This window comes from Giraffa tippelskirchi, chromosome 13, assembly GCF_054371585.1.
Source record: "Giraffa tippelskirchi isolate mGirTip1 chromosome 13, T2T-mGirTip1v1.2.pri, whole genome shotgun sequence".
NCBI classification, from domain to species: Eukaryota; Metazoa; Chordata; class Mammalia; order Artiodactyla; family Giraffidae; genus Giraffa; species Giraffa tippelskirchi.
Genome location: NC_137287.1, coordinates 12652115 through 12674068, shown reverse-complemented (window position 1 = coordinate 12674068; position 21954 = coordinate 12652115). Strand labels below are relative to the sequence as shown.

At 44.0% G+C, this 21954-nt stretch overlaps 1 protein-coding gene across 12 annotated transcripts in view; it reads right to left on the bottom strand.

The window, feature by feature from the left end:
- Window positions 1-21954, bottom strand: part of GALNT17 (polypeptide N-acetylgalactosaminyltransferase 17) — a 419610-nt gene that overhangs the window by 272195 nt on the left and 125461 nt on the right. For 5 of the 12 annotated variants that reach the window (XM_081558059.1, XM_081558053.1, XM_081558060.1 and 2 more), the window contains one exon: window positions 5106-5257. The exons of the other annotated variants lie outside the window; for them this stretch is intronic. Coding sequence is in view for 3 of the 5 variants with exons in the window: in XM_081558053.1 (XP_081414179.1) it covers window positions 5106-5163 (58 nt within the window). In the remaining 2 variants the exon portion in view is untranslated. The remainder of the gene's footprint in view (window positions 1-5105; window positions 5258-21954) is intronic. 12 annotated transcript variants of the gene reach the window in all.

Below are 21954 nucleotides of genomic sequence, written 5' to 3'. Positions count from 1 at the left end.
CAGGGGCAAGATGGAACATGAGTCGCTAATGGTTACAAAGTTTGTTTGGTGGGGGGTGGGGCGGGGGGTGCTGATGAAAACACCCTAGAATTAGTGAGTGGTGATCTGTATATTTTTAAAGGGTGAATTTAAGGCATGTGAATTATATCTTTAAAAATAATAGAAAAATAAAATAAGAATAAAAAGAGAATCTGCAGCAAAAAAAAAAACTAGGCTGCTCAAAAAGTTCCTTTGGTTTTTTTTTTTTTTTGTAAGATGGTATGGAAAACCAAAAGAACATTTTGGCCAACCTAATAGTAAGGACTCTATTCCTCTTTCCTCAACTTTCTTGTGTTCACATTAAAGTTTTATGATCACCAAGCCCAGAGCAGCCTCTCTGGGCCCTAACACAGTTGCCTGAGACTAACACAGCAAAGGCCTTTGCTTCTTTCACTACTGGGACATACAGATCAAGCGCCAACACTGCATCTCCCTATCCACCTATTGCTCCATCTATCTGTACATCACCCACCTAAAATCTTCTACTTCCTTTCCTCTGCACAGCTCTCTAACTTTATCCTGCCTGATAAGTTGCTGTGCTGCTCAGTTGTGTCCAACTCTTGGTGACATTATGGACTGCAGCCCACCAGGCTCCTCAGTCCATAGAATCCAGGGTATCTTCCCAACCCAGGGATCGAACCCATGGCTCCTGCATCTCCTGCATTGCAGGGGGATTCATTACCACTTAGCCACCAGGGAAGCCAGCCTAGTAAGTTACTCTTGCCAAATAAATTAGAAGCTGTTTTGTGTCATGACCTCTCACACAGACAGTTTTCTATTCTTCAGGAATAATGACTATAAACTTTCCCATTCCACTGTCTGCAGAATCATTAACTACAGACAAAAATTGTATTTCAGTTGCATTTTATTTTATAAAGGTAGAAAAACTCACAGTCCCCAGAAAGATGAAGGGCATCACCTGCCTCGCCCCTGCCTATGACAGCTAATCATGAGCTAAAATTAAATTACCTTTTTCAAAATCCATTAGGGGGGTAAGATTTTTTATCAAGTAGACAACCTGCGGATCTCCTCATGAATTTTCCCGACATTTCGCATGACAAAGCATCCCCTCTAATCCCTTCCCAAGGCTAACAGCGACAGCAATGCAACCCTTCACGTTTAATTTCCTTTTAAAACCAGGTTTCTAAGGGGGGCTTGGCATCCACAATAGTTGCTCTGGAAGAAAGCCAGAGAGCCTCCGACCCAATATGTAATCATTGTTATGCAAATTTCCTTTGGAGAAAGAAACTCTGAGTCAATCTGCATTTTCTCCCCAGACTAGCTCGCTCTCTCCCCTCATTAGCTTTGACTGAGCTATAGTTCACCATATTTTAAGGTCAAAAAGTCTCCTTTGCAGAGTATTCACCTCATACATGGAAGTTTTTTTTTTTTTTTCTCCCCTGAGACTGCTTTCATTCTTATTGTTCTTCTATCCTAAAGAGAAACAGGCACTATGGATCCTCGTTGCCTCGGACAGTTGGCCAAACTGTGGAAGGATCTTTACTTCTCCATCACTATCTTTTTTCATTTAATCTCTCCAATGTCAGCTTCCTGAAAAAAGAGTCATTCCAGGCACTCAGATGGGTGCGTGTGTGCTAAGTCGCTTCAGTTGTGTCCATCTCTTTGTGACCCTATGGACTGTAGTCCACCAGGTTCCTCTGCCCCTGGGATTCTCCAGCCAAGAATACTGGAGTGGGTTGCCATTTTCTCCTCCAGGGGATCTTCCTGGCCCAGGGATTGAACCTGTGTCTCCTCCGTCTCCTACACTGGCAGGCGGGTTCTTTACCTCTAGTGCCACCTGGGTACCTGGGAGGAAAAAGCATCCTGAGATACAGCCTTGCTCTCCTGGAAGCTACAGTCTGGACAGGAGGCTGAGATGCATCCACATAGCTTCATGGTCAAAATACAGCCTCCCTGAAAATAACGTATAGGATGATTCAGAGAAGTGAGAGATCCATATAGGCTCAGAATAACGTATTCATGGTCATAATGTTCAAGGATGGTTAAGAAATGATGGTCCTAGTTCAACAAGTGGGAAAGTTTGCGGTGCTCCCTAGCATGGATTCTTGAGTTGAGATTTTATCAATCTTTCTCTGGGGAAGCCCTTACCTGCCATGTTGAACAAGCATGGCCAACATGTGTCCCACTAGTAAGCAGAGGTAGGAAGGGAGCTGTGGATGGGTGGAGGAGACATGTGAAAAGGGTACAGCAAATGGAACAGAGAGGAAGGGATTCACTCCTGCCTTCAACCAATATAGGTTTATTGAGCATCTATTATGCTCCAAACATAAAGCTTTAGCCACAAGTTAAACAGACACAATTCCTAGTCTCATGCCTCTTACAGCCTAAAGGCTTGTTTGTTGTTTAGTTGCTAAGTAGTGTCTAGCTCTTTTGTGACCCCATGGACTGTAGCCCACCAGATTCCTCTGGCCATGGGATTTCCCAGACAAGAATACTGGAGTGGGTTAGCCATTTCTTCCCGACCCAGGGATTGAAGCAGAGTCTCCCGCATTGCAAGCAGATTCTTTATAACTCAGCCACCAGGCAAGCCCAGCCTAAAGGGGCAGATGAATGTTAAGCAAGTAATTACACAAGGCAGTGAAAGTCACTCAGTCGTGTCCAACTTTTTGCGACTCCATGGATTATCCAGTCCATGGAATTCTCCAGGCCAGAATAATGGAATGGGTAGCCATTCCCTTTTCAAGGGGATCTTCCCAATGCAGGGATCAAACCCAGGTCTCCCACACTGCAGGCAGATTCCTTACCAGCTGAGCCACCAGGGAAGTCCAAGAATACTGGAGTGGGTAGCCTATCCCTTCTCCAGTGAGTCTTCCTGACCCAGGAATTGAACTGGGGTCTCCTGCATTGCAGGCAGATTCTTTACCAGCTGAGCTACCAGGAAAGCCCCTAATTATACAAGTAACTCATTTCAGTTAAGTAAAGTGCAACAGGTGCGGTGGATGCTGTGCTAAGAGAACAGGTAGCATGCCCTGTACCTGCTGTTTTATGTTGAAGTCCCAATTCCCAGGACCTCAGAAGGTATTTGTATTTGGAGAGAAGGGCTCCAAAGAGGTGATTAAGTTAAATGAAGCTGTGAAGATGGGCCCTAATGTAATCTGACTGGTGTCCTATAAGAAGAAGAAGAGACACCAGGGACGGGCACACAGAGAATGGGGATGTGAAGAGGGCGGCTGTCTGCAAGTCAAGGAGAGAGGCCTCAGGAGAAGCCAACCCTGCCCACACCTTAATCTTAGACTTCCAGCTTCCCATCTGTGACATGATACATTTCCCTTCTTTAAGCCAGGGGTCCCTAACCTCCGGAATCTAACGCCTAATGATCCAAGGAGGAGCTAATGTAAAATACAGTGCACAATGAATGTAATGCACTTGAGTCGTGTTGAATCCATCCCCCCACTGGTACATGGAAAAATAGTCTTCCAGGAAACAGGTCCCTGGTGACAAAAAGATTGGGGACCACTGCTTTTAGCCACCCAGTCTACGGATTTTGTTATAGCAGCCATAGAAAACCAATACACGATCACAGACAACTCTGCTAAATTTTCCAGGACTTTTTTATCGCCAGTAATGTTGAAGCAGGAGTTAACATCAACATTTCGATCCAGGTACACAGGTGATGATGAAATGAACTGGTGGAAGCAGACAGAGGGACAAGGCAGGTGGTGTGGGAAGGAGAGTGGTACTCTTGACTGATGCTCTCTCCCATCTCAGCTATCACCAAGATGCTACTTGGCTGAAGCCTCTTCTGCTTCTCCCACTCAGTGACTGCTGAGCATGTCCATTCTCAACCTTTAAAATGAATGTTCCAGGTACTTCTTAGCCCACCTCAAGAATCAGAATGAGTCCAGGGAAGGTTCTCCCACTACCTCCCCCTCGCAGCTCTACATAGATGAGCTGTGCTGCCCTGGGAAATCTCTCCACCACCCTGGAAGTCAGATTCCTCGTTTACAAAATGCAGTGCATGCATGCTAAGTCACTTCAGTCATGTCCGGCTCTGAGTGACCCCATGGACTGTAGCCCGCCAGGCTCCTCTATCCATGGGATTCTCCAGGCAAGAATACTGGAGTGGGTTGCCATGCCCTCCTCTAGGGGTTCTCTTTGACCCAGGAACTGAACCTGCATCTCTTCTGTTTCCTGCGTTGGCAGGCAGGTTCTTTACCACTAGTGCCACCTGGGCAGAAACATGGGTGAGATCATACACAGCCTCCACCCTAGGAGCAGGAGCCACACTGCCCACCTCCAAGCTGCAATCCAACCCTTTCTTCCTCTGCAGAGAGCCTCAAAGGTTTGACAAGTATGAGTCACCACAATAAGAATAGCACTATTCTTAAATAGCAGCCTCTGTATGCTTTGTTTCTCTCTCCATATCTTGTCACGGCACCTACCCCCATGTGACAGACTCCCGGGACCCAGAACCTTCAAACGTCCCCAGAATGGAGGAAATACCAAACATACCTGACCTGGGTCAGGCTCCATGAGCACCTCCCACCTATTTACCTGCCCCAGCCATCTCAATTTGGCTTCTTTCCGATAACCAGAAACTGTAAAGTAAGTATCCCAATTAAATGACTTTTACAACATTTCAGAGCCAGAGAGACACACAGACAGAGAGGAAAAATGCCTCAAACGTCATTCTATTCCAAAAAAAAATATGGCTCTAACCCAAATCAATCAACCACTTAGAGTTTGGGTTTAGTTTCTCATTTTTCTAGGTCCTTGTTCCAAAGTAGGCTTTAGAGAATGCTTTTAAGATGTACCCCTGAACATTTTCCTGGTAGTCTCGTGGATAAGAATCTGCCTGCAAATGAAGGGGACACCAGTTCGATCTCTGGTCTGGGAAGATTCCACGTGCCGAGGGGCAACTAAGTATATGTGCCACGTGCCCTAGAGCCCGTGCTCTGCTAATAAGAGAAGCTACCACGATAAGAAGCCTACGCATCGCAACTAGAGAGTAGCCCCTGCTTGCCACAAACAGAGAAAGCCCATGTGCAGCAATGAAGACCCAGTACAGACAGAAATAAGTTAAATTTAAAAAGAAGTACCCCCACCTCTGGGAAGTCTTCCTTGATTGCAGCCACTCTGTGTTCTCTTAAGCCTCGTCCCCATCACACTTGTCGTTACAATATTCTATCTAGCTGCCTCTCTTCTTCAACAGACCATGAGAGTTGTCCCTTGTGGCAGGAACTGGGTCTTACTGTCTCTGCAGAGTAAGACATCTGAAGATGTAATGCACACACAACAGGCCCTTGAAATCGTGGCAGAAACCATCATGACATACCACCCTCACACCCATCAGGATGGCTGTGCTGGAAAAAACAGAATATAGCAAGTATTGTCGAGGACATGGAGTAATTGGAACCCTGTACCCTGTTGGTGGGAATGTAAAATGGTGCAGCTGCTGTGGAAAACAGTATGGCAGCGCCTCAAAAAAGCTAAACATAGAATTACCATATGATCCAGCAATTTCCCTTTTAGATAGATACAGAGATAGAGACATAGATATAGATATATAGGTATGGATATGGCTTCCCAGGTGGTGCAGTGGTAAAAAATTCACCTGCCAATGCAGGAGACGTGAGAGACGTGAGTTCGATTCCTGGGTTGGGAAGATGCTCTGGAATAGGAAATGGCAACCTGATCCAGAACCTCACGGACAAAGGAGCCTGGCAGGCTACAGTGGTGGGGTGGCAATGAGTCAGACACAACTGAAGTGACTGAGCATAAACCCATAGATATAGACACAGATGTAGATAAATCGATTGTCATTGTTGTTTAGTCACTAGGTCGTGTCTGACTCTTTTGCAAGTTCATGGACTGCAGCCTGGGCAGGAATACTGGAACGGGTTGCCATTTCTTCCTTCAGGGAATCAGTTTAGGAAGATGAAAAAGTTCTTGTGATTGCTTGCATAACAATGTGAATGTACTTAACATCTATGTGAATGCACAATTAAAATGATTAAGGTGGTAAATTTTATGTTACATATACATTATGTATATTTTAACCACAATTTTAAAAATTTTAACGTAAATTAAGTCAAGATGCTCTCCTGCTTATAACAGCCAGTGGCTTTCTAGGGAACCTGAATTTAAATTTAAAAAAAAAAGTGGCAGGTTGTTAGGGAAATGGTCTTCATCCCTATATGGACATTTGGGTTGCTTCCACCTTTGGGCTATGGTGACTAATGCTGCTATGAATAACGTGCTATGTTAAGGCAAATATCTCTCTGAGATCCTACTTTCAGTTCTTTCATATATATCTATAATAGGAGTGGGATAGCTGGATCAAATGGCCAGTCGGCTAAATCCATCGCTCCTGAAATCTGAAATGTTAGCTGAAACGCTGAAACTCTCCAGCTCCATGGTCAAAACCCATGATGCCAGATAACCAGCCTGGCGTGTCCATGACCACTGACCCCCACAGAGCTGTGAGGACACTATCCGAAAGAGGCCCTGCCCTGGCTGACTTCCGGACATCCACCAAAAACCTGGCGCTGTGAAGAGCACAGGTGACAATTTTACTCTTCAAAGGCAGGTCAGAGACACATCTCTGCAAAAAAAAAAGATAGGGCCAGATTTTAAGAACTGCTAACAATGTCACTCCTCCTGTGAATTTCCAGGACAGAGTCTGCCATACTGAAGAAAAGAAAAATGCATTCTTGCAGTGGGTCAGCCAGGAAGAAAAAAGAGAAATTGTGGTACTTTAGCCTGGAACTGGATTTGATCTACAACTTAAGGAGAATCGCCCCAGGAAGACAAAAGTTGGATCAAGATTTGCTAATATATAAAGTTTTATATTTGCATCTACTAATTGACTGATTCTGGGAGCAGGAGTGTGAAAAAATAGATAAATAAACCTATCTTGAGAAACCAGTGAAATTAAAATGTGCTCAAAGCTTTTTTTGCTCCAAATCGGATTATGTTTGATAGGAGAAAAATAATGAAGTAAGGGATTAGGTATTTAATTTTAAATATCCATACACTTGTATCTATATCTTCATCTACTTCTATCGCCAACTTCTTTTTCTGTTTGTTTCCCCATTGTATTCATCTGAAAATACCACACAGACTGGGGGGCTTATACAACAGAAATTTACTTTCTCACAGTTCTGGAGTTCTACAAGCTCAAAATCAAAGTGCCAGCATGGCTGGCTTTTCCTGAGGCCCCTGTCCTTGGTTTGCAGATGGCCGTCTTCTCCCTGTGTCCTCATAGGGTCTTCCTCTGCATGTCTTTGTCTCAATCTCCTCTTCTTATAAGGACACAAGTCAGACTGAGTTGGATTAGGACCGTTCTAATGGCCTCATTTTAACTTAATTACCTCTGTAAAGACTCGATCTCCAAATACAGTTGCTCAGTCATGTCTGACTCTTTGCAACCCCATGTACTGTAGCTCGCCAGGCTCCTTCTGTCCATGGAATTCTCCAGGGAAGAATACTGGAGTGGGTGGCCATTCCCTTCTCCAGGGGATCTTCCCAAACCAGCCTGACCCAGGGATCCAACCCGGGTTTCCTGCACGGCAGGCAGAATCTCTACCTTCTCAGCCACCAAGGAAGCTCCATATTCTGAGGTACTTTGTGTTAGAGTTTCAACATATGAATTTTAGGGGTGAACAGTTCAGTCTATAACACCCATAGAAGAAAAATACTGAATTTCTAAGCATAAAATAGTGAACAAGCAATGGATGCTCATTTAGTAGATCATTTTTCAACACAAACACTGCGAAAAGAAGTGCAAACCAAAGGTCTCCAAACTGCAAGTATTCCCTTGGCACAGGTAAGCAAACATGGGTAATTTGCAGCTTGGGAGACCTGAAAACTGAGTAGTTTCCAATTGATCAGACCTTAAAATAGCCTAAGAATGATGCCTCTGGAGTATTTCTAATTAAAACATGCAAGTAACCCTATGTCATCAAAGCCCTCTCTTATGTTCAGTGTTTTATCTATTGACTGAATATAACCAAAAATATACAGACACCTATTGAGGATCATTGGGCTTCCCTGGTGGCTCAGTAGGTAAAGAGTCTGCCTGCAGTGCAGGAGAGCCGTGTTCCCTAGGTTGGGAAGATGCCCTGGAGAAGGGCAACCCACTCCAGTATTCTTGCCTGGAGGATTCCATGGAGAGAGGAGCCTGGTGGGCTACAGTCCATAGGGTCACAAAGAGTCGGACACGACTGAGTGACTAACACTATCACTATTGAGGATCATTAGGAATTTCCCCAAGGCCATTCAAGCTGCAAAGAGAGAGATCCATTACCTGAACCAATGCTGTCATCTCCCCCTCCCCCAATCCCAGAGCCTTCAGGTTCCACCTACACGTAGATGAATCCCTGATTCATCTCTTCACCGCTTTTCACTTCATTTAGCTTTAGATCTGTATATACAAGTATTGACTCTTCCAAATTAGAAGTCAGTATTTTTTATCCCTAATTTCTCTTCCCTACCTCTGTGCTTTGTCTTTTCTCAGTGGGAAAAAAATACTAAATTTCTGGGTAAACACAGCAGACTGAACACACACATATAATTTTGTCCTCTCCCCAACTCCACCCCCTCATCTGAACTTCTGAAAAGGGATTTATGTCTGAAGGCATAAACTGTCATGGATGTGGTGCACAGAAGTCTCCTTTGGTAATTCTTTCCCATTTTCCGGCTTCAAAAATGGTCCCAGGCTCTGCTCAGCCCTGTCCTCTTCTCAGGACACTCTCAGTCTCTAAGTCCCTTAAAGCCAGCCCCATGGCTCTGAATGTCCTCTATATGTTGATGATCCATCCATTCCAAACATCTCCCCTCAACTCCAATTGTGCACATAACATCTCATCCTGGGTGTCTAACGGGCGGCCCAAACTCAGCACGTCCAAACCCAAATTTCCAAAGCCCTTCCTAGATTCACCCCAAATTACCTTCCCAGCTCAGTGGGGGCAGCATAACACTTCCAGGTGCCTGGCTTAGTCTCTGCCCCTTCCCTCACCCCTACCAAGGGCTCAGGAAACCTTTGTCTACCCTCTCTTTGAACACACATCCAAAATTGACCACCTCCTCTCACGCAGTCACCACCATCCCCCCCCAAAAACTGTCTGCCCATCTTCCCTACTTCCCACCTCTTGCTCCCTCTCTCAAAATTTTCAACACAGAATTCAGAGTGATGTTGTAAAGTATGAATAAGATCATGACACATCTTTGGTCACACTCCTTACCACTCACTCAGAGCAAAGGTCAAAGTCCTTCCCATGGCCCTGTGAACTAGTAATACAAATAGGCACTTGCCATGGGCGCTTGCCATCTACCTCCACAAGGATTAAGTCATGTGCCGCTGCAGCTTCTAATTTTCAACCCTCCCTGAAACGAGTTCAAGGTGGAGAGCAGAAATGAGGCATTCTGTGCTCTGGGAAAAACTGGAAGAACAGGTCTTTAGATAGACATTTCCAGGAGCCAATTTTAGGAACCCAATTCTTGTACCTCCTCATATCTAGAAAAGCATTAAAATCCTTCATGGTGATGTCTGCTCCTTGTGACTAGCAGAAATCCTCTGAAAAAAATACGTGCTTCATTGCACGTACTCCCCGTTTACCAAAATCACATAGATACTGACCTTCTCCCCTACCTCTTGGAGCAGTTTCTCAGAGCTAACTGGGGTGCTGTCTCTTGGGCTATAGTCCTCATTCATTGGAAAAAACCCTGATGCTGGGAAAGACTGAAAGCAGGAGAAGGGGACGACAGAGGATGAGATGGTTGGATGGAATCACGGACTCGATGGACATGAGTTTGAGCAAGCTTCGGGAGTTGGTGATGAGCAGGGAAGCCTGGCGTGCTGGAGTCCACGGGGTTGCAAAGAGTCAGACAAGACTGAGCAAATGAACTGACTGACTGCCTCAAATAAAATTCTCCACTCCCGCGTTATGCATTTTTTTTAAGTTGACAGCCCAGTCCAGCCTTCAGAGGTACAGCAAAGGTCTACATAGCCTTCTGCTACATCCCTGACTCATCTGTTATCACACTCCCTCACCTGCCCTCCCCTAAATTACAGTGACCACCCTGTGGTTCCTTAACGATGCCAAGGAGGCTCCTGCCTCAGGGCCTTTGCGAGTGTTGTGTCCTCCAACTAAAGTCCCCTGTCCCTAGATGTCTGCATGGCTTCCTCCCTGGCTACTTTGAGATCTTTGCTCAAATGTCACTCTAAAGAAGATGCTTATGTGGGATCTTAAAAAAAAAAATGATATGAATGAACTTATTTACAAAACAGAAACAGACTTACAGACTTAGAGAATGACTTTATAGCTATGAGGGGGGAAGGGTAGAGGGGAGGGATAGATGGGGAGTCCTTGAGATTAACATGTACACACTGCTATATTTAAAATAAATAGCCAACAAGGACCCACTGTAAAAAATAAATAATTTTTAAAAAATTAATAAAAATAAAGTATCCTAGAGTATAAAGAATCTGCCTGCCAATGCAGGAGACACAAGAGATGTGGGTTCAATCCCTAGGTCAGGAAGATCCCCTGGAGGAGGAAATAGCAATCCACTCCAGTATTCTTGCCTCGAGAATTCCATGGACAGAGGAGCCTGGTGGGCTACAGTCCACAGAGTCACAAAAGAGCTGTGACTGAGCATTTTAGTGAGTGAATGAGTGAGAGTCACTGCTGATAAAAAAAAAAAAAAAAAGTATTCATATAAGTAAAAAAAGAAGACAGTATTTCCCAGCACTCTCTCCTCCCTACTCTGTCTCTCTTTTCTTTCTAGCCCTCATCCCTGTCTTATGTAGGTATTTGTTTGTCAGTCTCCCCAGAAAATAAGCTTTAAAGGCCTGGAACATTGTGTTCCCAGAGCCTAAGGCATGCCTGGCATTTTGTAAATGCTCAAACACGATTTGTTGGGTAAAAGAACAAACTAACCAGTGAATGAATGAATATTGTTTGACTACTGCTGATTCTCTAAGGGAAGGAGTGCTTGCAAAAATCAAGCTTGTGGCTACTCAAAGAGTAAAATGACTCAGTGGTGAAGGATCCTCCCAATGCAGGAGACGCAGGTGCAATCCCTGGGTCAGGAAGATCCCCTGAAGGAGGAAATGGCAACGCACTCCAGTATTCTTGCCTGGGAAATCCCACAGACAGAGGAGGTGGGATACAGTCCATAGAACTGCAAAGAGCTGAATACAACTAAGCAACCGAGCATGTGTGCAAAAGAGCAGAAACAAGGTGTGCTCTGGGTCAGTCTAGCAAGGTGTGCCTGAGAGATGAGTCAGAGAAATTAACTCTGCATCCATTCTTGAGAGACATCCTCATTTCATAATTTAACGGCCCCACATCCACACATGTGTTCCCTGAGACCAGCGTGGAGGAATAAGAGCTGACTCTTGTTTGCAGACTCAGACAACTCAAATGTGGTTGTTTTTAAAATACCTGCCTCACAGCTGTCCCTGAGGAGTTTAGCTATTATTTGAATCCTGGAAAGAAAAAGGCACCAAGGTTTGTTGTTGGACTTCTAGAAAAGAGAAATTCCAAGGGCTAATCTCAAATGTGCAGGGTCAAGTTTTGCAAGGAACGTGGCTCTTTACCAAATTTAAGGGCTTCCTTTTTGGAAGGGGGTGTGTGTATGCTCAGTCCCGTCTGACTCTGCGGCCACATGGACTGTAGCCTGCCAGGCTCCTCTGTCCGTGGATTCTCTAGGCAAGAAAACTGGGGGGGGGGGCCTGCCATGCCCTCCTCCAGGGGATCTTTCCGACCCAGGGATCAAACCTGTGTCTCTTGAGTCTCCTGCACTGGCAGGAGGGTTCTTTACTACTAGTGCCATCTGGGAAGCCCCTTTACAGGGGTGGTGGTGGTTTAGTTGCTAAATCATGTCTGACTCTTGTGACCCCATGGACTGTAGCCCGCCAGGCTCCTCTGTCCATGGGATTTTCCAAGCAAGAATACTGGAGTGGGTTGCCATTTCCTTCTCCAGGGCTTTACAGGAGAGTCCAACCTAATTGGAGTCACACAGAAACAAAGGGAGTAACTCCCTGATACCAGAGACTGTGTGAACCACTTCCAAGTAACAGATCAGTGGGCTAAGTATCTGTAATTACTGCATTAACAAGGAAGATTAGAGTCAGACATCTTTCCAGCACAAGTTGGAAAAATGACCCTGTTTGTGTTTGACCCTGCTCGCTTCCCCCTCAAGCAACCCAACGTAGATCCAAGCTGCTGTCATGAAGAGACCCCTCCAATTCAGACTTAGGGATCATTCACTCCAAATGGGCTGGCTGATTTCACTGTGGTGTAATTTGTGAAGAAAATGAAACGAAAGCAATTAAGAGGTATAAATAAACCTGCCATGCCTGACCTACAGAAGCCATCATATTTCTAAAGATCTTAGTATACTAATTACGTGCAAGAAAATCGCTGCTCCAGATAACAAATGCATGAAACGAGGCAAGTTCAATAGTCTCAATTTTAGACAAATTTTCTAACAGCAGAGTCAGGCTATGTTTCAGAAAATAATATATTTACCACAACTACTAAAGCTCAGTAAAATAGTATTTCCAGGTTTTCACCAAATCAGTCCGGCAATCTCTCCCCACTGCAGTAACATTCTATGTGGTTACAGGATCTGGGTTTTGTAGCAAGGAACAAGAAGACTTAAGTGACAAGAATAACCAAGAGAGGATGGGTGTGCCTACACAGCCCAGTACTTGTATGTTTCTGTCTTTCAAGCTTTGAAATGACTGTTTAATATTACACCAGCATCAAACTTAATTAGAACTAACTTTGAGAATGCACATTCTGAAATACAAATTTTAGTCTGTGTTTAAGAAACTATCTCATTGTTTCTGCTCATTCTTCATACCTACTGAGACTACTTTTTCAAAGTTACTGTTCATAGAACTTACGGTTAGTGGGTGGGAAGGATGGAGTGGGGGAAGGGATAGTTGGGGAGTCTGGAGCTGACATGTACACACCGCTATATTTAAAATGGATAACCTACCAGGACCTGCTATATAGCACAGGGAAATCTGTTCAGCATTATGTAACAACCTAAATGGAAAGAAATTTGAAAAAGAATGGATACATGTCTTTGTACAACTGAATCTAGCACAACATTGTTAATCAACTATATTCCAACATAAAATAAAAAGTTCACAAAAAATCAAAGTTACTGTTCATAGCAACTTCTTAATCTTCCTCTCCTTAGTAAAAAGCAGAAGCTACCAATAAGTTGTTAATTCAAATGAGAGTTAAATTCCTTTTTCACTGATGCATACTCTTTAATTTATCTACCATTTACATCATTCTTTTTTAAAATTTTACTGTATTGTGATAAGAACACTTAACATGAGATCTACCCTCTAAAGAAACTTTAAAGTGTCCAATATTGCATTGCTAAATACAGGTGCAATGTTGTACAGCAGACCTCTATAACATGTTCATCTTACTTAACAGAAACTTTACGCCTGTTGAAAGACAGACAAGAGAACTATAAGACTAACAGAAAACAACAAAATGACAACAGCAAATCCTTCCCTATCAATAATTACTTAAACATTAATAAAGTAAACATAACTCATTTTAAAAATAACCATCTGGTAAAGTGAAATTGGAGTAAAAAATGGCAACCCATTCCAGTATTCTTGCACGGAAAATTCCATGGACAGAGGAACCTGGCGGGCTACAGTCCATGGTGTCACAAAGAGTTGGACACGACTGAGCATGTAGGCACAAAGTGAAATAAATGGCCAACGGTAAGTTATGGAAAAGGACCTATTCCAGTTTCCAAGGCCATTAAAGCAGCTTATGTCTCCTCAGCTCTGGCAGGGAGTTCTGGAAGCTCAAGACCAGCCTCAAGTCCACCCCCTGAACACGCTCTGTAGGCTCAAAATGTAAATACATAGTGTGCACACTAGGAGGAGATGCAGCAATGCGAATCACGGTTGATAAAAATCTCTTTTCTCTTCTTATCCCTTTAGAAACACTGTGTGGGACGTCTCTGATAGTCCAGTGGTTAGAACTCTGAGTTTCCACTGCAGAGAACATGTGTTCGATCCCCAGTCAGGGAACTAAGATCCTGTGTGCCTTTCTGTGCAACCAAAAAAAGAAAAAGCTTACTTAGAAACACTGTGTGCAATTTTTAATTTTCCCTTGCAGCATGTGGGTAATGATGTGTACATATGTGTGCGAGTGTGTGTGGGGAAAACAAATGACTTGCCTCCCAAGCTAGGAAGAACAGCTGTTTCTCACTTATTAGGATCAGAAAATAACCCTCTTCCATTTGTTCTCCTGTCTAAGCCCATGAACGTCCAATAGTCAGTGATTCGGAAAAGCTCAGCCACGTTCACTCTAGCAGAGAGGGAGGGACGTGCCAAAAAAAGACAAGACAGGTTTCTTGCTTTCCAGCATGCGTTTCCGTGTCCTCTTGATTTTTTGACTCAACAAGTCTCCTTGTAGAAAGAAAGACTTCAAGGCTGGAGCCCAGGTCCACCTCCTCTCTACAATGAGAGCACATATTCTTTCACCCTAAATTATTAAAAGAAGCCCCAACTTCCAAAGGTGCCATCAAAGCAGTTTAAATCATCTCCCTTTAAAGTCTGATTGAACGGAGCAGGCATCTGTCTCCATTGGTGCCAGGCCTGAAGGAAGGGCAGGCTCAGTGATGCTGTGATGATGAGGGTGACGCCAGAGAACTAAGTGCACAGGCATGAGAAGGACACACAGCTCCCCTGACCCTTGGCGCTGTGTCCACCACACATCATGTCTGCACTAAACCCACCGATTCTCCAACTGTGGAGGAAACAGCACAGATTGCCTTCTGGTGCAGCCCGCACATCCCTTGAGGGCAAAACGTGTATGCCCAGTGCCCGGCTTACAGCAGACATCCCCTGGTGGCTCAGATGGTAAAGAATCTGCCTGCGATGCGAGAGACCCAGGTTCAATCCCTGGGTCAGAAAGATCCTCTGGAGAAGGGCACAGCAACCCACTCCAGTATTCTTGCCTGGAGAATCCCATGGAGAGAGGAGCCTGGCAGGCTATAGTCCATGCGATCGCAAAGAGCTGGACACGACTGAGGAACAGAGTTTACAAAGCCAAGGTTGTAAGATTATGATGCACAGGGGTCGGGAGGTGGGTGAGCCTTATGTCACAAATCCTTGTGGTGTAAGACTCAGTTTCCTTATCTCTTCAAGTGTTAGCATTAGTCACTCAGTCATGTCCAACTCTTCGCAACCCCATGGACTGTAGTTCACCAGGCTCCTCTGTCCATGGGATTCTCCAGGCAAGAATACTGGAGTGCGTTGCCATTTTCTATTCCAGGGGATCTTCCTGACCCAGGGATCGAACCCAAGTCTTCCGCACTGCAGGCAGATTTTTTTTTTAACCGTCTGAGCCACCAGGGAGTCATTTTTTTCTATGTCTTCAATGGGGCAGATAATCCCCACCTCATAGGTCCACTGGGAGGAATTCATGAGTTTGATGAGCACCTCATTCACTGGAGGTAACTTCATAAATGGCAGTTCCCATGCTCTCTGGACATAAGGACTGACTTATGACAGAAGGATTAAGTACAGGCAGATCCAAACACCCCCAGGAGAAAGGTTAATAATATGCCAAGAGCATTGGTCTTGGTGGAACTCAGCTCTTCTCAAGGTTCTTCCCCTTCCTACGCATGCAGGCTGCTCAGCTGTACACTCAGGGGTGGGCCCAGGTGCTCCAAGGTCCACGAGCGGCCCCTTCCTTTCTAGGCCTGTGTGGCCGAGAGGTCCCACCCTCTCGTGATCACAACTCTGCTGGGCAGTTACAAGCGAGATGACTTGGCATCCACAGGTCACCGGTATGAAACCACTCAGGTCCCCCCTCCCAGAGATGAGCAGACCCACTGCCACACCATCAACCCTGCTTCCCTGCCCAGCTTCCTCAGGCAGCTACTGTTACTTCTTCATATTTTATTTATTTATTTAACTTTGGCTGTACTGGGTCTTGGTTGCTGCACACAGGCTTTCTTTCATTGCGGCAAGCGGGGGCTGTTCTCTAGTTGCGGTCGCGGGGGCTTCTCACTGCGATGGCTCCCCTTGCTGAGGAGCATCGGCTCTAGGCACACAGGCTTCAGGAGTTGCAGCACATGGGCTCAGCAGTTGCAGCTCACAGGCTCTAGGGTGCTGGCTCAGCAGTTGCAGCTCACAGGCTCTAGGGTGCTGGCTCAGTAGTTGTGGCACACAGGCTCAGTGGCTCCATGGCATGTGGAATCTTCCAAAACCAGGGATTGAACCCATGTCCCCTGCATTGGCAGGCAGATTCTTAGCCACTGGACCACCAGGGAAGTCCCTTTAAAGTCATATCCTATATCATGGGGTTAAAAATAACCTGCCACCTCTGAAACAGGCATCCCTGTGCCCCAAATAAATTTCCATCAATAGAGAAGGCATACAGGTCTGTGAACACACACACACATACACATACACACACACACACTGCAGTCACTAGAAACAGACATGATATACAAATGATGGAGATAGACTGAAAAATACAAACAGTGATCTGAATACACCTTTACCCTGAGAAAGAGAAAAACCCAGTCACCTGGAAGGAAGACAGGAAACTCTGGCTGTGGCTGTCTTTCAGGGGACAACCTGAAAGAAAACCCAGGGGGAAAACCCAGGGCCTGAACCAATAAGGGAAGGAGAAGCTTCTACACAGGACCAATCCTGGGAGATGCCAAGACTTGTTCCTGACTCCTGAGGCAGGCTCTCAACTTCTACTTCAGTACATCTTTTCTTGAATCAAACTGGTATTATATTTTGGCTACCATATTTCTTTGTTCTCTTAATTTTTTTTTTGTTCATGTTGTATTGATTCTTTATTTAAGGTGAAGTTCTGTAACATAAAATTAACCATTTTAAAGTGTACAGTTCAGATATTCCCCTGGAGAAGGAAATGGCAACCCACTCCAGTATTCTTGACTGGAGAATTCCATGGCAGAGGAGCCTGGCAGGCTACAGTCCATAGGGTCACAAGAGTTAGACACGACAGCGCTCTCTTTCCTTCTTTCTGTAACACATTCACAATACTGTACAACCAACACACCCAGTTTCAAAACATTTGCATCATTCATAGGAGGACTCCACACACACTAAACAGTCACACGCTATTCTCTCTCCCAGTCACTAGCAAACACTAATCTGCTTTCTAGATATTTCACATAAATGAAATCAATTAATATGTGACTTAGGGGGGCTTCTTTCAATTAGCATAATGTTTCTGAGGTCCATCCGCACTGCAGAGTACATTAGAACTTTATTGCTTTTTTGCCTGCATAGTATTCCATTGTATGGAAAGACTATATCCTGTTTATCCATTCATCCACTGAGGGACACTTGGATTGTTTTCATCTTTTGGTAACTGTAAACTGTGCTGCTATGAATGTCTATGGGCTCTACTGGTGTCTCAGCAGTAAAAGAATCCGCCCGCAATGCAGGAGACACAGCAGACATGGGTTCGATCCCTGGGTCAGGAAGATCTCCTGGAGGAGGGCATGGCAATCCACTCCAGCATTCCTGCCTGGAGAATCCTGCCAGGAGCCTGGTGGCTGCAGAGAGTTGGACACGACTGAAGTGACTGAGCACAGGCACATGAATGTCTGTGTACAAGTATCTGTTTGAACATCTGTTTTCAATCCTTTGAGGCATGTACCTAGCAGAGAAATTGCTGGGTCATAGACTAATTCTGTTTAACTTTTTAAGGAACCACCAGAGTCTTCCATGTGGCTGCCTCATTTTACATTCTCACCAGCAATGTTCAAGATTTCCAATTTCTTCACATCCTTACCAATATGTTATTTTCTGCTTGTTTGACTATAGCCTAGGGGTTGTGAAATAGTATCTCATTCTTCCGATTTTTTCCTTTTTTAGAAAAGCATGACCGTGTAGTTTGTTGATGTAAAACTTACCTACAATAAAACACACAGATTTAAAGTTCAATGCATTTTGATAACTGTAAAGACCTGACGCGTAACTATCACATAAGACAAGATCTAGGACACTTCCAGCCCATGAGAAAGTGCCCATATGGCCCCAGAGACAAACCCCATAGGGTCACTTTATCACCAGAGCTTATGCATGCTGTTCTAGAACTTTAAAAATGGAATCCTATTGTAGGTGCTTCTTTTGTTCAACGTGAAACTTTTCAGATTCACCCATTTTGTTGCACACATTGGTAGTTCATTCCTTTTCACTGCTGAATAGTACTCCATAATCTGATTATAATAGTTTGTTTATTCATTTGCCTGTTGATTGACATTTGGGTTGTCTCTAGATTAGGGCTATTTTGAATAAGTCCTCTATGAACAGTTTGATCCAAATCCTTCTTGTTTCATAAGATCAGTTTCGAGACTGTGGCGGCCAAACAAGTCCGTGGTCAAAGGCAGCGATTGTAGCAGCACCACACGTGAGATGCACCTTCCTAAAGGGAAAGAAGAGTCTTGAGAGTCCTCACTTCACCCACAATAAGGGCAAGGAGAGGCTTCTCCTCCACCCACCAATGCAACAGTATAAGAATGCCGGCAGGCAAGTGGGGATTGGGCTGAAAAACTAGCGTCCCATCTTTCTTGACATCTGTAGCTTGTTTGTAGCTTGAGAAGAGGAATCTGCTAGCATGGCAGGTTCATGTGCCCCATGACAGAGGCCAAGGTCATGAGCAATACACACATATTTACACATACACACACACCTTTCATAATGCACTCTACTACATATATTTCTATAACTAGACTTAATGTGGTGATCATTTGGCAATATATATAGATTATATATAATTACACAAATTACATATAATTATATATAATCATATATATAGTCATTATCTGAAGCTAATGTAATGTTATGTTGTCAATTATACCTCAATTTAAAAACATGTGTAGGAATAACCCTGGTGATAAATGTTTAGAAAGAAAATATTTAAACCAATGAAGAGGTACACCCTCCACCCTCTTTCCAGATGGCAAGACAATATTGTGAAGAAGCCAGATTTCACAAACCAAGACATAGATATAACAGTCCTAGATGCTAATCACTCCCAATAAAATTTGGAGGCAACCCAACAAAATAGTTCTTAAGAATATACAGAAGAACAGGAAGGTAAGGAGAGTCAAAATTCTTTCAAAATTGTGAGAAGTATTTCTCCAAGACATTAGACCATAATCATTAAAATGATGTTATTCTAATAAAATGATCAAACAGACCAAGATAACAGAACCAGTTCAGCATTAGACCAAGGATACATAAGAATTTTCGTATATGATATGAGAACCTGTTGCATAGCACAGGGAACTCTACTCAGTGTTCCATGATAACCTAAATAAATGGGAAGGAAATCCAAAAAATAGGGATATATGTATATGCACAGACTCACTCTGATGTACAGCAGAAACTAACTCAACATTGTAAAGCAACCATACTCTAAGAAAAATTAATTTAAAAAATTTAATATATGATTTTAAAAAGGTGTTACAAATTAAGGACTCCATTATTTACCAAATAGAGCTGGGGAAACTGAGTGTTAACTCTGGATGGATAGGCCAGTTTATTAAGGTCAATACATTAATAATCATAAGTATATTTCAATTAATAACCATTGGGGGCACCTAAGCTTTGTGCCAGGCATTGTGACAATGGATTTCCATGCACTATCTCATTTAATCCTGACAACAATTTCTATGAAGTGGGTATTGTTAATTCTAGATCATCTATTTCAACCAACTCACTTAAAAATGATAGGAAGCTTGGGACTGACATGTATACACTACTATATTTAAAATAGATAAGCAACAAAAACTTACAGTATAGCACAGAGAACTCTGCTCAACATTCTGTAATAATCCAAATGGGAAGAGAACTTGAAAAAGAACAGATACATGTATATGTATATGTTCAGCTGTGTTTGAATCTTTGCGACCCCATGGACCGTAGCCCACCAGGCTCCTCTGCCCATGGAATCTTTCAGGCAAGAATACTGGAATGGGGTGCCATTTCCTACTCCAATGTATATGTAAAACTGAATCACTTTGCCATACACAGCAGAAATTAACACAACATTGTTAATCAATTATGTTCCAATATAAAATAAAAATTTCAAAAAGTGAGCAAACCAAAGCCCAGAGAAGCTAAGTGATTTGGCCAGGGTCACAGAGCTGGCAGAGGGCCTGGATGAGCACTGCGTATATCAGCATTACGTCTATCTAACCATACTGTTTCCAATTATCACCTTTTAGAAACGGATGCAGATCTCTGGAGTTTGCACATATGAGTTTGCAGAAGAGGAATAGATAATCCACAGCAGAAGGATGCAGCGAGAATAGAAGAACACATGCAAATGGACCTTCAGGGAGGCTTCCCAGAAACAGAAGCTAAGGATCTAAATCAGGATGAGACCAGTCAACACTGGTGCTTTTGTCAAAATTGTGGAGGGAGCTTTTAATAGCCCAGCCACCCAGGACCTTGGCTCACTGCCTCTCTGCAGACAGCCCCTCTGCAGCTCAACTCTCTTGCCTGCCACACTGGGTCTGGCTCATCGGGGCTCAGGAAGCAGAGGGGCGTCCCCAGGCTCCACTCTCCCTCTCCATCCACCACACCAACAGCAGCTGTTAATGGCCTCCCTAGAGCATATTCCCAGGTGGTCCTAGAGGTAAAGAACCTGCCTGCCAATGGAGGAGATGTAAGAGACTCAGGTTTGATACCTGAGTTGGGAAGATCTCCTGGAGAAGGGCATAGCAACCCACTCAAGTATTCTTGCCTGGAGAATCCCATGGACAGAGGGGCCAGGCAGGCTACAGCCCACAGGGTCACACAGAGTCAGACTGAAATGACTTAGCACGCACAGAGAGCATCGTTCACTCTTACAGCATCAGCCACGAATGAGAAAGAAGGCTTTGCAATTCAGGGCAGGTTCAAAAAAGAAAATCATTCCTGAACCTCCCACCAGGACAGACACCACTCCACCCCTCAGAGGAAAGAACACACACATATAAGCACACCCTTGGCATCACGATTTAGCAAATCTTTTAAAAAATGTAATATCTGACAGTTGATGGGCATGGAGTTCCTCTGGCAGTAAAGAAAATGTTCTCGAATTAGATGGTGGTGATGGTTACACCACATCGTGAAAACACTAAAATTCACTGAACTGCACGCTTTAAAATGATGAAATTTATGTTATGTGAATTTTCTCATAATAAAAATATAACATTTTGGAAAAAGAAAACTAAAAAAAACTAAGAAAAGAAACACTTAAATGTAAATACTGAAATATAAAGGTACCTTTATATTTACAGTAAAATTACATAAGTAAATATAGATAAAGTAAATATAGATAAATAAGTAAATGTAGATAAAGTAAATATAGATAAAATGTTTCCGGGGTCAAGGGATTTCCCCTCTCCTGCACCTTCCAGGGGGACTTCCTCTAACAACGTGTGTCCCCTAACCCAGCTCTGAAATCGTGGGAGCCTCTAAACTTCCAGGTGAAGGCGTGCATTGAAGCAAGGGATGAAGCATTTCCCTGGCAATACAGTGGTTAAGAATCCACTTTGCAATGCAGGGGACTCAAGTTCCATCCCTGGTCTGGGAACCAAGTTCCCATGTGCCGCAGAGCAATTGGAGCAAATTGGAGCCACATGCTGCAATTACAGAGCCCACTTGCTCTGGAACCTGCACGCCACAACTAGACAGAAGCCGGTGCCCTGCAAAGAAGAGCCCGCGTGCTGCAACTAAGACCCGACGCAGCCAAATAAATAAATATTGAAAAGAAAAAGAGGACAAGACACCAGAACCCTAGTCAAGGTACTGTCCAAAAAGGCAGGACCCCCATGATGCCACTGGGCCCATGAGCCTGCGGAGGGACTATCTGGGGGGGATTCAGGTGCTTAAGTACTTGCTCATCTGAGCTC